We start from the raw sequence: 21840 nt of genomic DNA on the forward strand, positions 1-21840 counted from the left end.
AGAGGGCAGTGTGTGTGCGGGTGTGTGGCCAGCGCGTGTACTCGTGTGTAAGTACTGCCTCAACCTGCTAAAGCGGAGACTGGGCGTCAAGTCTTCTATTTCAGGATATTTTAGTGTTTGTCAGGCAGTCCAAAACTACACTGCTGCTAATTAAAATAGCATAAGAAACGGCGAACTTCATTCAGGCAAAATACGAAACGATGAATGTGCATCAGGATACGAGGATTGCCATAGAAGAGAGCTCAGTGCGAAGATTAGAAGAACGCGAGACTGAGTCCCTGATTGCTCCAGGTCAAGGCGTATGACGGGATGCACACAGTAGAGGGCTCGTCTCGCCAGTATGGCGAACTCGCAAATTGCCAGCTATGTGAGAGGACAAGGCAGAGCAAGTAGTTTGTTCGATGACGCCTGATATATCGGATGCTGAGGTCACAAGACCAATGTTCCTTCCTGTTGGGAGAGCCTATGGCTGTGGAGATCTCGACCGTCGACGGATTGGACTGAATGTCCCATACGTTCTTCGGGAGTCCCCCAAGAAACGCATAAACGATGATTCAATAAACCCTGGAGAAGCGTCATATCAGCCCACCTGACTGGTTCGAGAGAAGGTGCAGCTCGAGATTCACAAAAGTCTATAAAGGATAGCGGAGAAGACAGTTCGCAATATTCGTACTTCAAAGCACGTTTTATCGTATACGAGTATCACAAGGCCAGAGGGAGACGGTGATGGAGCATAAAGGCCAGATATGTTCAAGTGAGCCTAGCAGGTGGTCGGTAGGTGCGTTGAGAAGTAGCGACAAGAGAGTAAGAGTCGCTAGGAACAGACTAGTGCGTAGAGTTCTAAATGTGTTATAGCTGGTCCCATAATATAAATGCCTCTACAGCCACGCATGACGATGTGGACCGCTGTAGCTGTTGATGCGAGGGAAAAGTTAGGCCACGCACAGTCGGAACCGTCGGAATCACAATTCAAGACAGCGATGCTCCTGTACATTCTACAATCGGACTGTCGTATGCAATAGTAGCACATATGGCGAAGCTTGCGGAGGAGGTACGCTGTGTGACTCGTAAGTCGAACACAGAACATCAAGTACGGCTTGTAGGAATGCACGAACAATCGACGCGTTTGCGTACTTCTGAGCACCGCATAGCAGTGAGAACATCGTTTTTGAGATATTGCGTACCGCCATATCATGCCATGACAGATACTGAAAGAACTCACCTTCCCGTTGGTCCATGTCCTGCTCCGCCACTATTCTCCTTCCCAAGTCTATATAGTTGGCCTCATTCTATCGAGCAAATATGTGCTGAAGATCCATCGACGTGCCTGTCACACAACCGGCGTCAGGACGTCAGCAGGCGCGGCCAGAGGGAGACGGTAACTAAAACGCACAGTCTAGATCCATTATGACCATGCCACAATTCTTCAAGGAGTTCTCCGCAGCAATGAGAACCCAAGTAGAACAACAGCCTCCGAGAGGAGCAGCCCAGAGCCTCCCAGAGCATTGAGCAAGATTTCCTGTTAGTTGATACGAGGGCACCGAGTTTGTGACGAGTCGACTCCAATATACTGGCCTCGTCCAGACGGGTGGCGTTGCTTGCGGTGGGAGTGGGATCTAGGTGTGAGCATTGTGTGAAATATTTATGGTTAGGAAGGAGGAAAAAATTAGACTAAGCTGGGAGGCTGAGCAAAAGGGAGACGGTATGAGACGCTGAATCGTTCCTTCGCAAGATTGGGTATGCGAGGAACGAGCGGCGGAGGGTTTCTCACGTGTTCGTCGTTTCCTGCCAGTGCCACAACGTCGCCACCTTTTGTCGCCGCTCTTCTCTCCGATTCTCTCGAGGGCCTTCTTTCACTCGTCCGCCGCTCCCAGTTTATATTTCCTCGTATAGCTCGGAAGTCTCTTGGCACCATGCTCGACAACGTCAAACCTCTCTGTAAGCTTTGGTGTTTGCCAGGGCTTACTCGCTCTCGCGGCTCGCTTCTTACTCCTGGATTAGGTCTGTTGCCGAGCCGGAAAGCTTTGCTTCCACCCTCTCGGCCTCTATATGTCCCACATAGCCCTCAGGTATCTTGTCGTAGACCTCTCACAGAGCCGGATCCAGTTCTCTGCACCGGCAGAAACGAAATCAATTTTGTTCTGCGAGCTCCGAACTCGTCCGGACAAAGGCAATATCTGTTCTGTGGTGGCAGAAAAGAGGATCGTGTGCTGTGTCTCATGCACAGGCCTTGACTGCCTAAACCTCTTGTGACCCTGTGAATATCCCAAAGACCATGGAGTGCTGCGTAGAATCGACAATGACCCAACGTGTCATCCTTCACAAGCGCCAGCCCTAAAACACCACCTCTAACCGTCGCCGCGTTGTCAAGACCCCCGGTGGTGTTCTCGTCTACCAACACGTCAAAAAGCTCTCCACCGCTCCCAAGTGCTCTGACTGTGACTTCAAGCTTGCTAACGTGCGTCTCATTTCATCATAACATACTTGAAATTTACGAGTCAAGTTCTAACTATTGGATAGTTTGTGTGTTGGAGGCTTAGGACGGGACGCGAGACGGGTTATTGGTTGGACTCCATGGTGCGTTGTCGATTATTCATTTGGGACGGCTGGTCACGATTGACGGATGGGCTTGGTGGCATGTGGGATATTGCCAGGTGGTTGCTGCGTGTATATAGGTCCCTGCTCTTCGCCCACGCCAATACGCTACCATCTCGAAGACGCAGAAGTCCGTCAGCAGGGCGTACGGTGGCTCGCGGTGCTCCACCTGCGTGCGTTCGCGGTACATTGTCCCTACTCACTCATCTGTACTCCCTCGTCTTCACCCTCAGGCTTTCCGCCCGTCTCATTTTCTCTGATATTCCTGTCCTACGTTCGAGTGCTCATCCTTTCGTCCTCCCATGCAGGGTTGTTCGCGCATTCTTGATCGAGGAGGCCAAGGTCGTCAAGACGGACACCTAGTCGCAGCAGAAATCCACGAAACGCAAGTAGAATGTTCTTTGTTGTTGTTCCCTGTGTCTTTCCTTTATGCCAGCCTTGTTTTGAGTCCCTCCGTTTATTGTCGCCGCCGCTATGTATGTACCCACGCATCCACGCACATGCAATTACCATGCGTGAGCCAGATAATGCTGTTAAGCCTCTCGAACTCTGTGCGCTTGCGATCCTCGTCTTGAACAGGAGGTGGAAACTAGCTGTGCGGGCTCATTTGGTTTGCACGCGATCTAGAGTTGAGTCGCGGGCCGCAGATGCTGCTTTGATGATGCCTCCAGAATATAGTGATATAGCGGACATAACGACGACGCAGTGCCAAATCAGAGGCTGAGACACATTTCTTGAATGTGAGAGGTAAAACTGGGCGACGCGAGACGTGTTGTGTCCCGTTTCCGGAAGAACAAAGGCTTCGTATTCTCATTCCCTATGCCGTACAATCTCCCTACTTGTGGTAAAGCCACTATGCGTAATGAGATCACAGTGCTCGTGATACACGCTTGAAAGTACATATAAGAATCAGCGATCCAACTAAGTACTGGACCTATTCGACGTGATTGGAGGAGGCGCGAACGGTGCGGCACTTAGGCAGTGACTGCACGCATTCAATATAATTGTCGTTGTTCGAAAGGACCGGCCGAAAAATAAAGCATCATATACACATGAACGTTCGGTCAATACTACAAACCACAGGTCTCGGCATCCTACCCTCAACCTAATCCACAGCACTAGCTCGCGTTGGCTATTTCGATCTAACTGAACCCTCCATTGTCCGAAAGAGAGGCGACTTCGACTGACGACGTCAATAAAACACTGAAGGTCAGCAGAGTACTTCACACGCTTCAATGGCCGGGATCTCTCGACTGGGAAGACGGGGATGGGTGTCAACTCACGTCGTTTCCAGAGCTTCATGTGTCGGGCTGTACTGTCGTCGGGGCTGCTTCTGCCTCCAGCGCCTCCGCCTCCTCCCTATATTTCGAGGCTTCCTCGTCCTGATCTGAGGCGGACAGGCATTGCGCTACTCGTTTAAGCGCGTTAATGAGGTGTTGTCGGAAGACGATGGGCCTCTGCGAGTGAACTGAACGATAAAGACCGAGGCTCTCCTTTGCGGCTCGTAACGCGTCTTCCTTCAGTCCGAGTCCCGAGAAAATGATAGAAGAGTTGTACAGAGACCTAGCTAAATCATGATTTAATGCCTCGGGGCGGCCTTTGGCGAGATCTCGGTTGATATTGACCGCTTCCGCAACTGCGTTCAGAGCGTCCTCTCGATGACCAGCATGTACAAGACTCGCAGAGAGGTTGTTAAGAGACATGGCAAGTACATAATTGAAAGCATCGGGACGGTCCTTGGCGAGCGGCCGGTAGATATTGACCGCTTCCTCGACTGCTTTCAGAGCATCCTCTTGACGACCAACATCGCTAAGTCTACAAGAGAGGCCGTTGAGAGACATGCCAAGGTCAGGATCAGAGGCCTCGGGATGGTCCTTGGCGAGCTGTCGGCGAACATTGACTGCTTCCTCAATCGCTGTCAGAGCATCCTCTCGACGACCAACACCCGTAAACATGACAGAAAGGCTCGTTAGAGATGTGGCAAGGTTAGATGCCTCGTGATGGTCCTTGGCGAGCTGTCTGTAGATATTGACCGCCTCCTCAACTGCTTTCAGAGCGTCCTCTCGATGACCAGATTCACTAAGCATGTTGGAGAGGTTATTGAGGGACATGGCCAGCTCATGATTGAATGCCCCAGGACGGTCCTTAGCGAGCTGCCTGTAGATATCGAGTGCTTCTTCAATTGCTTTCAGAGCATCCTCCCGATGACCGACATCACGAAGCCTGTTAGAAAGGGTGTTAAGAGAGGCGGCCAGGTCAGGATTGTATGCCTTGGGACGGTCCTTGGCAACCTGTTGGTAGATATTGACTGCTTCCTCAATTGCTTTCAGAGCTTCCTCTCGATGACGATAACTAAGCATGTCAGAGAGGTTCCTAAGACATTTGGCCAGGTAAGAATTAAATGCATCGGGACGGTCTTTGGCGAGCTTTCGGCAGATATTGACCGCTTCTACGATTGCTTTCAGAGCGTCCTCTCGGCGACCGACACCACGAAGGCTATTACAGAGGTTGTTCAGAGACTTGGCAAGGCCAGGATCAGATGCCTCGGGATGGTTCTTGGCGAGCTGTCGGCGAATATTGACTGCTTCCTCAATCGCTGTCAGAGCATCCTCTCGACGACCAACACCCGTAAACATGACAGAAAGGTTCATTAGAGATGTGGCAAGGTCAGCCTGATTAGATGCCTTGTGATGGCCCTTGGCGAGCTGTCTGTAAATATTCACCGTCTCCTCAACTGCTTTCAGAGCATCCTCTCGACGACCAGCATGTCTAAGCCTGAGAGAGAGGTTGTTAAGATATATGGCCAGGCGAACCTGAATAGATGCCTCAGGATGGTCCTTGGCGACCTGTCGGCAGATATTGACTGCTTCCTCCATTACTTTCAAAGCATCCTCTCGACAATCGGCACGTTCAAGGGTCTCACAGAGGCGGTTGAGAGACATGGCATAGTCACGATTAAATTCCTTAGAATGGCCCTTAGCAAGCTGTCTGCGGATATTAGCTGCTTCCTCCATTGCTTTCACAGCATCCTTTTGACGACCGACATGTCCAAGAATGCCTGAGAGATTGATAAGATACATGGCAAGGTCAGCATTGGATGCCTCAGGACGGTCCTCAGCAAGCTCCCGCTGGATATTGACTGTTTCCTGAATTACTTTCAGAGCTTCCTCTCGACGGCCGGCACTATGAAGTTCGATACAGAGGATGTTCAGAGATGTGGTAAGGCCAGAATTGAATGCATCAGGTTGGTCCATGGCGAGCTGTCGGTAGATATTGACTGATTCCTCAATTGTTTTCAGAGCATCTGTTCGGCGACCGACATCACTAAGCCTGGCACAGAGGTTGGTAAGGGAATTTGCAAGGCTAGCATTGAATTTCTCGGGACGGTCCTTGGCAAGCTGTCGGAAGATGTTAACCGCTTCCTCAATTGCTTTAAGAGCAGCATCCTTTTCATGACCAGCCTCACCGAGCCAGGCAGCAAGGTTGGCGAGAGAGCTGGCAAGGCCAGCATCAAATTCACCGGGACAATCCTTGGCAAGCTGCCGGTTGATATTGACCGCTTCTTCAACAGCTTTCAAAGCATCTTCTGGATGACCGGCCTTAGTAGCAATAAGAGATAGACCGCTGAGAGACCTGGAAAGTTCACGATTGAATTCGGGAAAGCGTTTGGAAAGCTGTCGGTAGATATTAACCGCTTCCTCAATTGGTTCCAGAGCGTCCTCTCCACGGCCAGTATCCATAAGGATGCGAGAGAGTGAGAAAAGAGACGTGGCTATGTAACGAGTGAATGTCTCGGAACGGTCCTTGGCGAGCTGTCGGCGAATATGGAGGGCTTCTGCCATTGCTCTCAAAGCATCCCTCAACCGGCCAGCATCACTCAGACGATTTGACAACGTCTCCAGAGATAAGGCAAACCCCTCGGATGAGATGACTTGCCCAAATGTGGAGATTCGTAGAGGACTGTTCATCTGAATTTGTTGGTGAGATTTTTTTGTCAGGATCAGATTTTAGAAATGGACTAAAGACGTACCATAATCCAGGACCTCAACTCACACAATGGCGGGAATTCACCTCGTGCAGATGCAACCTCCAACCAAGAAATAAGGTATGGAGTGAATGTGTCAAGAATATTCAGATATTTGACCCTGGATTCATCTGCTGTATTGATGATGTGATATATCCAGAAGTGACAGCTGTATGCAACGGCCTCTGGGACTTGAAAGGATGGAATAGGGTGGTACTGGTATTGATCCCAAAATGACGACCAACCCAGTCCAGGAATCTTCTTACTCAGTGACTTTGTGAGGAGTTTTAGACATCGGTACCCGAGGGAGCGCGAATGTTCAGCTTCGTCAATGAAGTAATCCTTCGATCGGAGAGGATCAGTCAAAAACTCGTGAAGAGTGAGGTGTAGAAGCTGAACAGGCGTGTCGTCATCCTCAATGCTGATGAACAAAGGCGATAGGACGGAGAGTGTGTCATCGATAATATCATCATCGTCCTCAGAGAGAGATCTTAGGCTCCTCTTTGACAGTGGCTCCTTTGCAGCGATAATTGTACCCACAACAAGATGATAGTCTTCCACAAATCGTTTGTTGGTCCAGTCATACGCAGAGAGAACCGTATCGTACAGCTCATTCATTATCTGCGTCGGTTTGAGAATTGTGACGTCCTGCGAGAGTATGGATTCTAGATTCCACTTCCTGTCTCTTTTTCGCAGATTGCCCTTTCCGATGAAGTCCATGACCAGCGAGATCCAAATGAAGAGACCTCCCGCTTTGCTGGTCAAAGCCTTGCATTGTTCGTCCGTGGGCCATGAGGGCCCTAACTCACTATAAGAAGCGATCTTCAGCCGCTGCGCGTATACATATGCTGATATATCTGAGTGGTTATCGTCCGAGCTAAGTTCAATGTTTGTCGCATAAACATGCGAATATCCTGGTAGACGTCGCATGAGTATATCCTCGGGGCGGGAGGTCAAGAGAATCCGATATGATGATGGAAGTTTGGGAATGTGCTCGCATAAAATGGTCAATAAATCACCACTATAGTCAGAGCACTCATCCAAGGCATCGATAACAACGAGGATGCGAGAGGCGAATGTTGTAGCGACGTCAACGATCAGCTCGGTGAATTGGCGCAAAGGTTGTGCTGACGCAAGGTCTCGCTTGCGGTTAAGAATATCGCACACGGACGTCCTGTAATTTTGATCGTACCCAGCAAGATCGCGAACCAAGGTGCCTACGAAGAGTGAAGGATCGTTCCTTTGTTCGACTGTGCGGTCGAAAAAGAACGACAATACCACTATGGCCTCTGATGACGCATTGCGAGCGACCGTATGTGCAACGGCGGTTTTTCCTGCACCAGGAGAAGCGGTAAGCCACATTATGCTCGCTGTCTCGCTGTCTGCTCTTATCCACGAAGAAATACTACTGAGTAGAGAGGAACGTGTACCGTCCATGCAAGCGAGACTTGGGGTCCACGATGCTCCCCTTGCGGAGGGAAGAACGGAAAGAATCGCTTCGGTTTCGATGGTTTTGACTGCCACGAAGTATGAGAGATTTTTGTTTTTGGAAGGTTATAGAGGAGTAAACTAGAAGACTTACCTCGGTCACGTATATCTACCTGCACAGCAGTGTCGAATTCCCTTCTCACTTCCTTAACCCTTCTTTGACAGTCCTCGAGGCGGTTCCTCAAGCCGGTGAAGGGCCCAATGGCTGCACGTACTTCAAGTTTCTCAAAGAATCAGACGGTCGAGGAAAACGATGAATGAAACGATCAGACTACTCACCGACGAAATGATGAGCCATGCAAGCATCGATAATGCACGCCCCTTCCTTAGTCAAGCGAACAACCTGAATCACAATGTTCTCCCTCCCTTCAATGGGTACTAAATCTCGGCAAGCAGTCGCATAGGCCAGCATCATCGAAAGATCCTCAGCAAGCTGTCGCGACTCTTCGTCTAACTGTTGTTGGGCTTTCGCAGCCTAAGAAACATGACGTGGGATGGGAGTTATGACGTCGAGATATTAAGAGTCCATATTCTTGTTTGAAGATCGTTCCACTCACCTTATATGCATAAGTCGCAACAGCCCAAGCTACCTTGATCAACGGATGCGCCTGTATCACAAACGACAGTTAGTGCTACCGCTAGAAGTCGCATGTGATAGTGATACATACCGCAGTAATCTCATCTCCAACCTTCACAAAATTGTCGAGCGCAGTAAGAAGCGCCCCAATGACCTGCTCACCATTGAGTACCGTCAGTCCTCCGGCCAGTGCTTGAGTATCGGCTTCCTGGACTGCTAAGTCCTCGCTAGCTGGAGAGATCTTGGAAATAAGCGACCCTTGCTCCTCACGTGCGAGGGCCAAACGCGCATCTGCGAGAGCCTTCGCTGCAGCGTCTATACCCAGCTCGTTGATCGACGAAGATAAAACACTAGGCGTGACGATTATTCGAAAGGATAACATGATCGGAGTCGCCTTAGGCTCGATGGGTATTAACTCAGCGGTTCGCGACTCGCTGTCTTCAACGTTTATGAGAGGAGGAATCGAAATCAGGCAATTGTACGTGGACTTGCCTTCTGAGAAAAGTTCAATGATGTCCTGTTCGTTTTCTCCAATAACATGAGGACGCTTCCACGAAAAGCGGCTCAAGCGGAACAGTCGTAGTTTCAATGTCGACGATGGTCGTAGGCGTATGCTTCATAAGGGATGAGAGGCTGCGAACTACGATCAGATGATTGGACGCACAATCGCATCGGTTCCTCGCCCTCCAGCCACTTTGGGTGTGCCGATTTCTTTGCCATGATGGTCTTTGCAGGTGTGCTTCCAGTGATCGTGACCTCGATATACGTGGTCGGCGGTTTCTTCTCGTTCAAACCCGATATCACTGCAATGTCTAGAAGAAAGATGGGACAATCAGAACAAGATGCTGAGAGACGTGAAGGCAGAAGACTGATACATACTCGATAATATCACTGTAAATCCGTCCATCGCCCCGTCTTTTCTAAGCGCTTTAGACGGTTTGTTGGGCCTGGATCAAAATTGTCAGCATGTCAGCACAAAAAATGTACGCACTAGACTCACTTTGCTAGGAAGTCTGACATGGAGCTGGATAAGTGGGTTAGCAAGACAGTTGGGGGGAAAGAGAACGAGGTTTCGGTGGTTGGCTGCGCCGTGCGGAATCCGATACAGCCCTCGCTTAGAAACCTGATTCACACCTGCCTTCATGGATGCCACGCCCCGGGACATCGATTGTGAAGACGCCCGAGAAGCCCCGTTATCCTCGGCATAACGAAAGGAACAGAGCGAGAAAAAGACCACTCTTCTCACCGTACTGTACCACATGAATCACTGAAGTGAGGGTCAGATCACAAGATCGTCCGAAGATTAGTGCGCCAGGTGCAGAGCGAAACTTTGGAAAGGGTCAATTAGACATCGGTGTACTGAGAATGAGCTCCAGCGACACCTATGCCAAGGTAACATCTTTCCATTTTATAGGATCGACTGTAAGGTACTACATAGGCAATACAGCACGCGCCATAAGGACCTGCCCGTTTATGGATCGAAGAGAACTCGCTCTTGCGGCTTGCTGAGCGCGCGCGAGAGACCAAGATGAAATGCCCAAGTAGCTGATCTCCAACTTTGCATAACAACATCCGCCAAAGGAAGATCATTAAACCTCGAGGTTTAGCCTCAGCGGTTGAATGCATGACTACTATAAGTGTCCAATATTTTGTTGAAGCCTGAAACAGCAATGATAGGACAACATCTTACCGCAAGAACGAGCACCAAGTAGGGACAATTCTCGCCCAGTGCGTATCCCTGCAGAGTAGTAAAGCGTTTGGTCCATACCCGCGACAAGAGGGCGGTAGCGAGCTGGCGACGAGAAAATGGTCAGGAAAACAGAACGAAAAAGAATACAGCGCCGAATGTTCCGGGCCCGACCACCGGGCTGACCCGACCCGACCATTCGGATCCTGCCCTGTGGCAAGTGTGGCGACGAACATCCTGACCACACCAAACCCACACCGTGCAACGTTCTTTGTCTCGACCCAAACATCATCATCCTGCCTGGGTCGCTCGCGTGTTTTGCAACGATACCGCGTATCCAGCCGACTACACCAGACGATTTACTTATTATGCTGCTCACTTCCGAGCGAAAAGTTTGAGACCGTGACGCTCTGTGCGCATCTTGAGGGACGGAACGGCCGCTGCACAGTGCTGACCGTCGGAATAACAGCGATTTGCAGAATCGTAGTCGCACCTCGATTTCGCGCAGAGAAGCTCTGCTCCACACGAAGCCTTACCCGACGGTCCCGACGGGGCTGCCACGAGCTGGGCCACATTGCTCTTGCAGGCCCTCAATGCACAATACGAGCTCATTGCGCATTGTCAATGAATGCCATTGGTATAGCGAGACCCCACGAGTCAGGGGCCCACTCGGCCAGATTTTTTCCAATACTCTGAGGTGGAATGCTACTCAGTGGTCAATTGTGGCCACGCCATTGAAATGTGCCGGGGGTGGCGTTCGCTTCTCCAAATGGCAAGCGGTTGCGTCAAGAAACGCTGGCCGCTCCATCAAGAGAAAAAGTGGGAGCGACTACGATTCTGCAAATTGCTGAAATAACAGGCGCAGACACAGATGGTCTGGGGAGGCGAAGTGTTTACGCTAATTGAGCATGATTGAGAACGACAATGAACGTTTGAACACCCCACGGCGAAGGCACATATGGCAAGTGGGCATGCAAAATACATCTATTCATACAATATTCTTCGTAATGTAGGCGCCATGACAATCAATGCGCAGAGATACATCTACACGGCAGGCTGGTGAATACTCAGTTCGAGAACTTGTCGGGTACGTCCTTGCTAAATATCCCAAAGAAAGTTTCGTCGTTAGCATCCATATCATCGCCATGATACAGAACGGAGGTGTGCGCGATGAACAACGGAGGATATATTGGTGCAACGGGTGGAGGAGGGTGTGAAAGGGAGTTAAGAAATACGAACCCAGTAGCTTTCTCGAATAATCCCCTAGCACCGTCAGTGACCTTCTCGTTGAGGTTCCTGTTCTGAGGGATTCCCTCCTTCTTCTCGAAGGCGTCAAGACCTAAGACGATGCACAGGAATCTCAGTACAATGTCATGGATGACGAAGAGGGAGAGTCCAAGGCGGTAGAAGGAAAGATCACGCACCCTTGTCGGCGTAGTCCTCCTGGTTGTTGGTGGTGTTACCAGCCTGGGTACCCTGGTTCAAACCCTGCGAGCCGGCGTTGTTCGTGAAAGAGTCCATTGTAGATGAGTTATGTGGTGGGTGGTTGGGTTAACTTGAGTGATTGAGTATAAGTTGATGGATGGAAACACTCGCGAGCAGAGGGCCTTTTATACCAGACAAACCGCTCTACAGGGGCTGACGTAGCGAATCGAGGCGGAGGGAAGTGACATCATCGTCCTCGGGGAGGAACCAGGCTGCCACAAGCAGCAGCGGGACAACCTGTTTCGAGAGCTTGCGGGCGATGTGGAGCGCCGCCAAGACTAGCATACGTTCAAGGAGATATAGAAGCCCGAAGGGGTGTGGAGAAATGATGGGAAATTGGAGATAATGACGCGTCATGGGTGGGGTACTTACGGCGACTGAAGAAATAAGTCAAGAATTCGTAGCCTAAGCTCCAGAGACTCGCAGTTACCAGTTCCAAGCGTACGTCAGAGAAAAGAGCACAAGAGGCTGGAGTTAACAAGAAAAAGAGGGAGGCACCGCATTCGACAGGAACATTGGAGGATGGGTGAGAGTTGGGCGAGAGCTCGAGGAACGATGAGGCCACTGAACCACAAGAACTTGGAACCTATGATTCAAACTCCGCAAGCTCCCTGGTCAAGTGGCGGTGGCGCCCTTCTCCCCTATCGCAGCGTCTTTGTGACTTTTGACCGAAAGACTTTAGCGAATATGAACGGAATAAGTGGAGGGTGTGTGCTATATTATATTTCCGCCCAGCAAGAAACCACATAGCGAGACACGGGCAGAAAGTATACATGCAGAGGTACAACAATTCATCACAAACGGAACGAACCAGCGAAACCCAAGACAAAAGCGCGTCTGTCCATCCGCATCTGCAATCAATCAGAGCAAAGAGAGCATAAAAATCAAGAAGAAGAAAAGTCCATCTCAATACACCGAACCTCCAGACCTCAAAACCTCCCCTGGCCCTGCGACCTCCCCGTCTCATGCTCCCTCAACGCCCTCTCCTGCCTCCCACTCTCAAAATCATCGAATGGATTTTCATCGGCCAAATCCTTCCCGTCCCCATCCCCACCATGCGCCACTACAGTCCTCTCACTCGCACTATCACCCCTAAACATCTTCGCGTCTCTCTCGCCCACTCCGATCCCATACCCGCCCGCCTCGTACGCCGGTACCTTGTCCACATCCACATCCTTACCCGGTGCCATCAATTCGGCATCAGAGTCGGAACCCTTCCATCCTGGCGGTGGACCAGCGGGCGGAACGAAACCTTCCATACTCCCTCTCCTGTTCTGCGAGGGATCGCTATATCCGAGGTACGGGGGGTTGTACCCACCGGGAGCGCCGGCGTTCGCGTTGAGGTTGGCGGAAGAGTTGTAGCCGTAGTAGCCTCCGTTGTAAGGTGTGTTACCGGAATAGGGGTTAACGGAGGGGTTGAAGGCGTTGGGTTGCGGGCGGCGGGGGTTGTTGACGGGAGAGGTGGGGTCGACGAGTTGGGAATAGTAGCCGAACGCGAGGAAGGAGAGGGACGCCATGAGAACTACATGCGTTAGGGCACATGAAGTCTGTGAGACGAAGATACTTGTGAAGAGAGCGCAGAGAACGTACCGATTTCGATTAAGAGCGAAATGATCTCGGACCACGAATCGTGGCTCCATGCCTTGTTGCACCCTACACAGCGTCGACGATACCATCAGCCTATTATTCCGGCACAGACTTCGCATAGCTTATTAGGAAAGAAGGAGACGTACAAGTGGATGCCTGACTCGGGCTAAGTTGCTCCGTCGTCTCAGAGCCCCAGATTCCCCAGCGGAAGTCAACGCTCCCGTTCGTGGCAAGAGTCGTACATTCAGTGATCAGCTCGTCCTAGAAGTAGTTCCGTACATCGTAACATTGTCGTCAGCGCACAGTTTTGAGTTCAGCGAAAAAGCAAGAGACCGGAGAAGACGCACCTTGAGCATGAAATGTACAATAACCCGGACAAGTCCGGCTGCGAAGACGAGCAAGCCACTCCCGATTGACAGCCAGGTGTACAGTCTAACAACTGGGGCGCGTTGCTACATTGACGGTTGGAAACATCAGTTGAGTAATCTCGTAGAATAGAGACACGAAAGACACGTACGAGGGCCGATCCGACCACACCAACCGACTCGAATAACGTGGTCACAATATACATCACACCCAGCGCAATCGCGAAGTCAGAAAGTCTCGTGTTTCCATCTGATTTAGTAGACAAAAGGCCAAAGCGATTCATCAGCCCTCTACGCCCGAGCTGCAGCTCGCCATCATCTACGAGAGATAGTCCGCGAAAGACAAAACACGTACTTGATTTATCCGTACTGATCTCCTTGAACAGTCCAACCTACACCGCACAACCAAGCGATGATCAGTTCAGCAGCTCGGTTCCCGTTCGCATATTGGCGAAGAACCCCGCCAACACCGAAGGAGAAAGAGATCAGTAAAGGAGACGTACAGCCCTGTATCCGTGGATCATTATCAGAATCATTACACAGGGATGAGGTATTAGGAAATTATCGCACCATACAAGGGTCCAAACTGCGCTCGCGAGTGTACCTGTAGAATGCAATGCGAATAGTGACCATTCCGTCAGTACCAGTTCATATCGTACAATGCAAAGAGAGCAACGATAGATGCTCGTGAAGGAAGAGAGAGGAGTGGTGGCGTGAAGTGCGTGAACATGAAGGGTCTAGGGCAAAGAGCCAGAATGGGTTAAGATGGTGACAATAAAGAGATATACGTACAAACAAGAACTACAGGTCTCAGGTTCGACCTGTACATCCTCTGCACAAAGGCATATGGAGGTGGACTGCCTGTTCATGTCACCATACGGAGACCGGTGGCGTCAGTTCGAGCATCCCAAGAAAACATCGAGAGTGTATACGCACCTTGAGGCGCCATGGGTGGATGAATGAGGGTTATGTCCTGTGTACTTAAAAGGGCGCTATTCGTTGGTTATATACGAAGAAGGTGCTCGTCGGGTGGATCTTGCTGTGTTGAGCGCTAGTACTTGAGTAGATGGCGAGTACGCTAGCTATTCGACCAGGATAAGCGGTGGTATGTATCGACTAGATGACAAGTCTCGGGTTTGCTTGTAGTCGGGGAGAAGTATGAAGAGCGTGGCTGGATCGTCGAGGTCGTGATAACAGAGGTGGAAGAGAACAAAAAGGCGGTGAACGGTCAAGGCCACACTAGTCCGAGACGCATTGCCACAGGAGGCTATGGGAACAAAGGGGTTAGGGTTTCGTACCCAAGTCGAACCTGTCTTGTTGCTCACGTTCAATAATTCAGCGCGACTTCGATCACTTCGAAAGCAGCAAGACTCTACGTACTCAGCAGTAAGCTTTGATGGAAAATTATTTTTTTGAGAGGAATACAGTTTATACATACGCTTACTGTTTCCGTTGTATCACAGGAGTACGGTCGGCGGATCCACAAAAAAAAAAGGGAACATGAAGACACCTCCCGTAGAGATACTTACGGATATCTTCCTACTCTGCTTGCCTACCCCTCCAACGCCTTTACATCCCGACGATGCGCCTATATTGCTGACGCGTGTCTGTCGAGAGTGGCGAGGTCTAGCGTTAGCGACACCGCACTTATGGACAACCTTGCGTCTGTCGACTTTCGATCACCCCTCCATCGTTTCTGCGCTTCAGCAGTGGCTCTCCCTCTCTCAGACTTTACCGCTCACTATCGACGTCGACATCGCCAAACCCAACGGCAATCATTCTATCTCACAGAATGTATGCATACAGGCTATATGTGGCGAAGCCACTCGATGGTCGACTCTACAGCTGCGGCCTTTTCATTCAAGTGCTCTCCGCGATATCTCCTACTTCCTTTCCCCTTCTTATAGCCCCATTCTCAAGAAGCTGGCACTAGGCTTTCATCGCAACGACAACCGAGACATTGACAGCGACGACTCTCTGCATATTCTTGAGAGCCTCGCTGGCTGCCAACGATTGACGTCTCTCTCTCTCACTGGCTGGGCTCAAGTTCTCTCCTTACGGCTCTCACCGAGTCTCTCCCTTCGTCATCTCTGCCTGTCGTTCCACTGCGACAGAGCTTCTCCACTTCGGATACCAACCTTCGTCCAGTGTATGTCCAACTGCACGATGCTCGAATCGTTAGAGCTCGACCTACCGTTTACATACATGGCCCGTCCAACCCATACCTCTCAAACGTTCGCCCTGCCGCACCTTCGTATCCTGAAGATGACCCTCGGTTATTTCGATCTCTTCTGCGAAGTTTTCCTGTCATTCTCAGTACCGACGTCCTTAGAAGAGTTTTATATCACAACGGGAGACAACGCCTTCTACGGTCCTGCCGCGGACTGGTTAGCGGAACTTTTCTCCAACTGTTCTCGCACACTCCGGAAGGTCCATATAGATGTCACCTGGGATTATATGTTCGAGTACCCCTGTGTTCGATCGTCTTTCTCTCATCTCTACGCTCTTCAGTCCCTGTCCATACGCGGATTGCGGTATTTTTCCCCGTATCTCACACCTGTCCTCCGTTCCTTCATCCTCGACCTCAGCCACGACTCGTCGCCACAAAACGTCGTATTACAACACTTACTGTTGGCGTCTTACGACTCACGCGATGCCGCCGCAATGCGCGTCGCTCAAGGTTCCCCTCTCTATCGAGAGTTCTTCGAGTCAGTGATCGATCTCGTTCGCTCGCGGCGAGATTTTGCTGCCGAAGCGACGACCAGTGATGGGGAAAAGGTTCATCGCCTTTCATCATTCGTGTTCGAAGGTCTTCCGGAGCTGTACAAAGTCAAATGGTCGGGAAAGTTAGCGTACGTTGCGGATAGTCGAGATATCATCGCGGAGTTGGTGGATGGAGCATCAGGGATGAGCTAGTGGATAGTTCTTACAATATCGCAGCATTGTGGTTGTCGGTAGGTGACTCTTGACCTGATCGCTTCGATTTGCTGATCACCTCGACTTTGTTACAATATTTCACTAGGTGCTATGTATCCAGTACTACGACGTTCGCCGGCCTAACCATGTCTCTCATCTACCGCGCTTATTCATATTCTCGTCCCTCGTATTGAAATTCTTCACTTGTGTTTTGTACACCTTCTGATTATGCGTGTGCATTGGCGTTCATTCGCCGGGTATTGCGGCAGGGCAACGCCCGCCCTCGAACTCTAGAGCACCCCTTGAGATTTCCTAGACGATCATGACAACGTTTCTTCCAGGGCTCTACGGGTTCATAGGGTGCCGTATGTTGGCACCCCTAGCAATAGGCCCAAGCTTTTTATGCAATACGTAAAGATGAGGTGCACGGTCGTTGGCAGCTTCACAAAGCTTTTATCGAGCGTTGGCCCCAGTGCCATACTGCGCTTTGTTCCTCCGCCCGCCGAAACAATCGTCTTGTTTATATGAGATTTGGGCATATCTTTGTATATAGCGATCGAAGTCGCTGATCTCAGTGCCGGTAGATAAGCCTACCCGTTGTCAGCGCCGCCCACTTTAGGAACAACGCCACCTCTGCCAGATATATAAAAGGTGGACGTGTGCGACCTCTTGGACCCATCCACCACGTCGCACACCCCTGCTTGTATACGCCATCCCGACTGTAGCATACGCACCCAACGACAGATTCTTCAATATGCCCCCCTTTCCTTTTCCAACCGAAATCACTGTCCGCATCTTCGCACTTAGCCTGCCCGAGGACGATAAACCAACCAATCTCGCGCAGACACGCATGTCCCTTGTTCGGGTCTGCCGACAGTGGCGAGAAATTGCTACAGGTACCCCTCAGCTCTGGACGAACATCAGTCTGCCTTTCGCATACGTGGGCCGCCGAGCGCTAAGGCTGGAACCTTCAACCTTGAACACTTGGCTACTATGGTCGAACCGACAGCCCCTTACGATCACTCTTGCTTTTCCACATGATCTCCCTTGGCAGCTGGAATTGGTATACATACAAGTCATCACGGCGTTCTATGAGTACTGGAGGAGCGTCAGACTATCATTGGCCCACAGACCGGCAGCGGAAGCTCTGGGTTCCCATTTCCAGCACGCGCTCGCACCCAACCGTGACAACCTTCGTAACGTGCTGCCCAACCTTAGCCAGTTCACGTTCGACCTCCGAGGAGGGTTCGGCGCGACAAACCCCCTTGTTTACCGTGTCCCCTGGAGTGTCCCACTGTACAACGCGCTTTGCCGATCTTCCAATTTGCAGGCTCTTACGGTCGCGAATTGGGGCACTTTCGACATCACGACTCCCCCATCTCGCGCCCAACTCACATTTGCACCAAGACTTCGCATCCTCAAGATCGTACAGGACTATCGCAAGTCGCAGCAGGCCTTACCTGCATATCATCTTGAGGGTCTTTCAGGGTTCGTTGGCGTATGTGATAATCTGGCATCTCTCACCTTGCGGTTTAGCACTATGAACATTGTACAACATTCACCTCCGAAACCGCCCTTAGATCTACCGAAGCTCCGATCGTTGCGAATTGCGGCAGAAGACATCGATACCCTGGCCACTCTCGCCTCTGCCTTCCGCGTCCCCAACCTGACCGTTCTCTCTCTCGGTATTGATGGTGGAATCGAGACCGGTGCCTCAGACATACTTGGTCCTCATTTCCTTCGTCTTTTGCAGGACTCTGCGCATACGCTACAAGACCTCACCCTTCACGTATCCGGCCTTTTCGAGGAGGTCGCATACAGAAAGGCTCTTGCCCGTCTTCCGGTACTCTCTTCTCTGGTCATCGGCCGCGCCTACTTCTTAGACGACTGGGCAGAGATTTTCAAGTTCTTGACATTCAACTTCGACGATCAAAAACCATCCTTCCCAGAGCAGAACCTCGTGCTGGAGCGCCTTGTGTTCGAAATCACCACGATCAGTCCCTTGAACGACGCGGAACCAGATGATGTCAAACGTTTTCTGATTGGTTTGGCAGATATGGTCCACTCTCGCAGGCCGAAGGCTGCCCAGGGACACGCAATGGCGATCGACCGTAGCCCCGTCCGGCCGTTGTCAGTCGTAGGGATTGGAAGGAATCTCGTCGGCTTGTATACACGCTCAGTGCCTTTTGCAGATATGCCCGTCGTGAGGAAGGCGTGGAGATCACTGGAGAGCTTTGTAGACCGCGAACTGTACGACTCGATTAATTGGAAAGAATGAGTACAGAGTGGATGGTTATCGGAACGATCATAGATGTTGTTTATGCTTACTTACGATCCTCATGTCCTCTACTTCTTAAACGTACTGTTTCCTCGCCAATTGTTGTTCAGAAATAAAGATAGGTTTTATCGTGGATAACTTACCGTCTCAAAATTGTCAGACTGCCAGCGACAGGATTTCAGGGCAAACCGGTCATAACTTGAAGATCAAACATGCCCTCCTCGGAAGACGTGCGGCCGGGAGGCTGGCTCCAAGTTCCAAAAAGAAGCGTGCTTTCCCGGGAGTTTCCGGCTTTTTTCGTCCACTGCGCTTTGACACTTTCTTCCAGTCCCTCTGTCTTATGCTGATTCCTCTTGGCCATATGGATAGAAATAGCCATATCTTGTGCGTCATCAGCTTCATGATTATCTTGGTCGAACTTCTAGCTCAAAATGCTTCCTCGGATGCTCCTAGCTGCGAATCTCCTGCTACAAGGCAATGCCGCTCCTAGCTCTTTTCTGGTCACTGTTGTCCCGTTCAAACCCTTAGCTTGGGCATGCAGTGGCGTTGTATCTTGATTCGTCCCATCCCAACGAAATGATACATTTTATTTGTCCATCATACACATCGCACAACACAACAAAACTCTGACTCGTTCAATGCTTTGTATCTGCATGCGGAAGGTTTTGTACCCACCTTGCACACAGCGCCCCACTTGGTTACAGGAGTCCTGATTTGGGCACAAAAGTTTTACAAATCCATTTCATGTTTGAAAAAGCAACAATGTCTTCTCGAACGGGTAGCAATGTAAAACAATGGCAAACTGTATCGCATTGTTTATTGTCGACTTGGCGACGCAGGGTATGTATGCTTGTTGGAGCAAGTTTTCCTTTTTTTTAGACGCCTTCATGCATAAAGATATAAATACAACAAGCTACAACAACTGCCTACTCCCTATCAACTCCGTTCGTAACAATCCGTACGTGTCTGCCCATAGTGCATCTCGTCTTCTATTCTAACTTATGAGTCTATAGTTCATCTTAGCGGTGCATACGCCACGCGACCAGCATCTGTATCCTCTGCCTGCAGAATGTCACTCCCCTTTCCGTTCGAGATCACATCTTACATCTTCTTAGTCGCTCTTCAGGACGGCACCGAGTCGTTCCATCCCGCGCAAACATCCTTGGCTCTAGCCCATGTGTGTCAAGAGTGGCGAGCGGTCGCCACAGCAACTCCTCAACTATGGACGAACATTCAACTTCAGTCCGGCGGCGGCGGGTTACCTCTTCTTTCAACTGTACAAAAATGGCTCGCATGGTCCGGGTCATTCCCACTCACGATCTCTTTCACAATCACTCCTGGCGCTGGACGCTATACGAACACACGCTCCCGACGGATGGAGGCCGAATACGTTCACCTCTTGTCTCAGCACTGTGGACGATGGAGGAGGGCGAAAATTCAGCTCCTCCATGAGGAGTCAGCGGCCGTCCTGGGAGCTCACCTGAATAGTTGGCTCAGACGCAACAACACGTTCCCCGTGCTCAGGTCCTTCGAGCTCGACCTTAGCCCCGGAGCGCGGGCGCCTCCCGATCCCCAGACGAGCTGGAGCGCCGCCGTCCACAATGCATTGCTCATGTCTCCCTATCTCCATACACTTTCTCTGGCGAGCTGGGACAGCATCGTCGTACCTCCGAGTCCACCCCATTCTCCCCTCTTCCTTCCGACTCTCCGCCACTTTACCCTCATCTGCGACTATCCCACCCAGATTCCTTTGTTCAACCCTACGAATCTTATCGGATTTGTACAAAGCTGCACGAACCTCGTTTCTTTAACACTGGGATTCCCTTCGGTACAGCTTTTCCAATGGCCACCTTCCTTTACTGCGGTTGAGCTCCCCTCCCTCACAGAACTGAAGCTGAGCGCCGAAGATTACACAACCCTCGCCGGTCTCACCGACCTTTTCGATGCACCCAACTTGACATCACTCTCGTTCGCCCTCCGTGGCGACTCCTATGACGACGAAAATGCCGCTCAAACATTTGGTCCCACATTCCTCGAATTCCTTGACTCCTGCGCGGACACGCTAACACACCTCACCCTCCACGTTGGCTTTATCTTCGGCAGTGCGGACGCCCACGAAGCTATAATTAACCTCTCGAAGCTCTCCTCCTTGGTCATCGGCCACGCGTACGATCTCTGGGAATGGAGCGAACTCTTCAAATCCCTCACTTTTGACTTCACCAGCAACTGCCAAACAGTACAATCACCGAACCCTGTCTTGGAGCGGTTCGTGTTCGAGATAGACCCAGGAGTGGAGTTTGACGCAAAGTTGCTCGAGGGTACAGGAGAATTTTTGGCACAGAAGGAATTTTTGGCTTCGTTGGCAAGGATGGTCTGGTCCCGGCGTGCTCACATTATTGCGGGCAATGCTAGCGCTGAGCAAATCACCAGCAGGCAGGTACGGCCACTGTCGACGTTCGGACTGGGTACCCAAATTGTGGAGGCGTATACACAGGACTACGGTTCTCTTGAATGGCGCAGTGTCCGAGAGGCATGGGATTCCATGTCTGATTTTGTGGACTTCGATATTTACGAGGCTCTCTACGACTACGATCTTTTTAGACAGTAAAGAACTTTGTACATACGTTCTCCGCTCATGTATCTGATGATGACTGGTTCTGCACCTCCTGACTGTGCATTTTGGGCGTATGATGGTATGGTTGCAGACTTCTTGGTGCCACACGCCACCCGAACTCTGACGCGCGTCGTGTGATCTCGCCGCCTGCAGTGGCCCGCGCGCTACTGCTTCATCGCGGCCTTGAACATCATCTACCTTGGTACAAAATCTTCTTGACCATC

At 50.9% G+C, this 21840-nt stretch overlaps 7 protein-coding genes across 7 annotated transcripts; 4 read left to right on the forward strand and 3 right to left on the reverse strand.

Moving 5' to 3' along the window:
• Positions 1 to 1030: 1030 nt before the first annotated feature.
• STEHIDRAFT_156078 (uncharacterized protein) lies at positions 1031 to 2958 on the forward strand (the record flags this gene model as incomplete). Its single annotated transcript, XM_007303333.1, has 5 exons — positions 1031 to 1051; positions 2372 to 2458; positions 2521 to 2577; positions 2676 to 2755; positions 2829 to 2958. 5 exons carry the CDS (start codon positions 1031 to 1033, stop codon positions 2956 to 2958), a joined length of 375 nt encoding a protein of 124 aa, XP_007303395.1.
• A 935-nt stretch (positions 2959 to 3893) lies between these two features.
• STEHIDRAFT_156079 (TPR-like protein) lies at positions 3894 to 9704 on the reverse strand (the record flags this gene model as incomplete). Its single annotated transcript, XM_007303334.1, has 9 exons — positions 3894 to 6563; positions 6626 to 8136; positions 8202 to 8321; positions 8387 to 8582; positions 8665 to 8715; positions 8776 to 9118; positions 9349 to 9496; positions 9564 to 9631; positions 9685 to 9704. 9 exons carry the CDS (start codon positions 9702 to 9704, stop codon positions 3894 to 3896), a joined length of 5127 nt encoding a protein of 1708 aa, XP_007303396.1.
• Positions 9705 to 11438: 1734 nt separating this feature from the next.
• Positions 11439 to 11892, reverse strand: STEHIDRAFT_156080 (uncharacterized protein; the record flags this gene model as incomplete). The annotated part of the gene is made up of 2 exons (XM_007303335.1): positions 11439 to 11710; positions 11796 to 11892. The coding sequence occupies 2 exons, from the start codon at positions 11890 to 11892 to the stop codon at positions 11439 to 11441; spliced, it is 369 nt and encodes a 122-aa protein (XP_007303397.1).
• A 666-nt stretch (positions 11893 to 12558) lies between these two features.
• On the reverse strand, positions 12559 to 15029 carry STEHIDRAFT_120835 (uncharacterized protein). The gene is made up of 10 exons (XM_007303336.1): positions 14745 to 15029; positions 14601 to 14669; positions 14379 to 14412; positions 14312 to 14315; positions 14164 to 14200; positions 13961 to 14058; positions 13791 to 13895; positions 13590 to 13704; positions 13447 to 13509; positions 12559 to 13378 (listed from the first exon to the last, which is right to left on the reverse strand). The coding sequence occupies exons 1-10, from the start codon at positions 14755 to 14757 to the stop codon at positions 12786 to 12788; spliced, it is 1131 nt and encodes a 376-aa protein (XP_007303398.1). The 5' UTR covers positions 14758 to 15029; the 3' UTR covers positions 12559 to 12785.
• Positions 15030 to 15308: 279 nt separating this feature from the next.
• On the forward strand, positions 15309 to 16724 carry STEHIDRAFT_110395 (uncharacterized protein; the record flags this gene model as incomplete). The annotated part of the gene is made up of 1 exon (XM_007303337.1): positions 15309 to 16724. The coding sequence occupies one exon, from the start codon at positions 15309 to 15311 to the stop codon at positions 16722 to 16724; it is 1416 nt and encodes a 471-aa protein (XP_007303399.1).
• A 754-nt stretch (positions 16725 to 17478) lies between these two features.
• Positions 17479 to 19002, forward strand: STEHIDRAFT_156083 (uncharacterized protein; the record flags this gene model as incomplete). The annotated part of the gene is made up of 1 exon (XM_007303338.1): positions 17479 to 19002. One exon carries the CDS (start codon positions 17479 to 17481, stop codon positions 19000 to 19002), a length of 1524 nt encoding a protein of 507 aa, XP_007303400.1.
• A 1069-nt stretch (positions 19003 to 20071) lies between these two features.
• Positions 20072 to 21610, forward strand: STEHIDRAFT_156084 (uncharacterized protein; the record flags this gene model as incomplete). The annotated part of the gene is made up of 1 exon (XM_007303339.1): positions 20072 to 21610. The coding sequence occupies one exon, from the start codon at positions 20072 to 20074 to the stop codon at positions 21608 to 21610; it is 1539 nt and encodes a 512-aa protein (XP_007303401.1).
• Between the last annotated feature and the right edge of the window lie 230 nt (positions 21611 to 21840).

This window comes from Stereum hirsutum, assembly GCF_000264905.1.
Source record: "Stereum hirsutum FP-91666 SS1 unplaced genomic scaffold STEHIscaffold_6, whole genome shotgun sequence".
NCBI classification, from domain to species: Eukaryota; Fungi; Basidiomycota; class Agaricomycetes; order Russulales; family Stereaceae; genus Stereum; species Stereum hirsutum.

Bases quoted from the DNA above. Each gene is read 5' to 3' on its own strand.
- STEHIDRAFT_120835 (XM_007303336.1), bottom strand. The intron at 13,896-13,960 runs GTACGTGTCTTT...CCGTCAATGTAG, and splicing joins GTGTGGTCGGATCGGCCCTC to CAACGCGCCCCAGTTGTTAG. The intron at 13,379-13,446 runs GTACGTTCTCTG...TAACGCATGTAG, and splicing joins TTCGCTCTTAATCGAAATCG to TTCTCATGGCGTCCCTCTCC.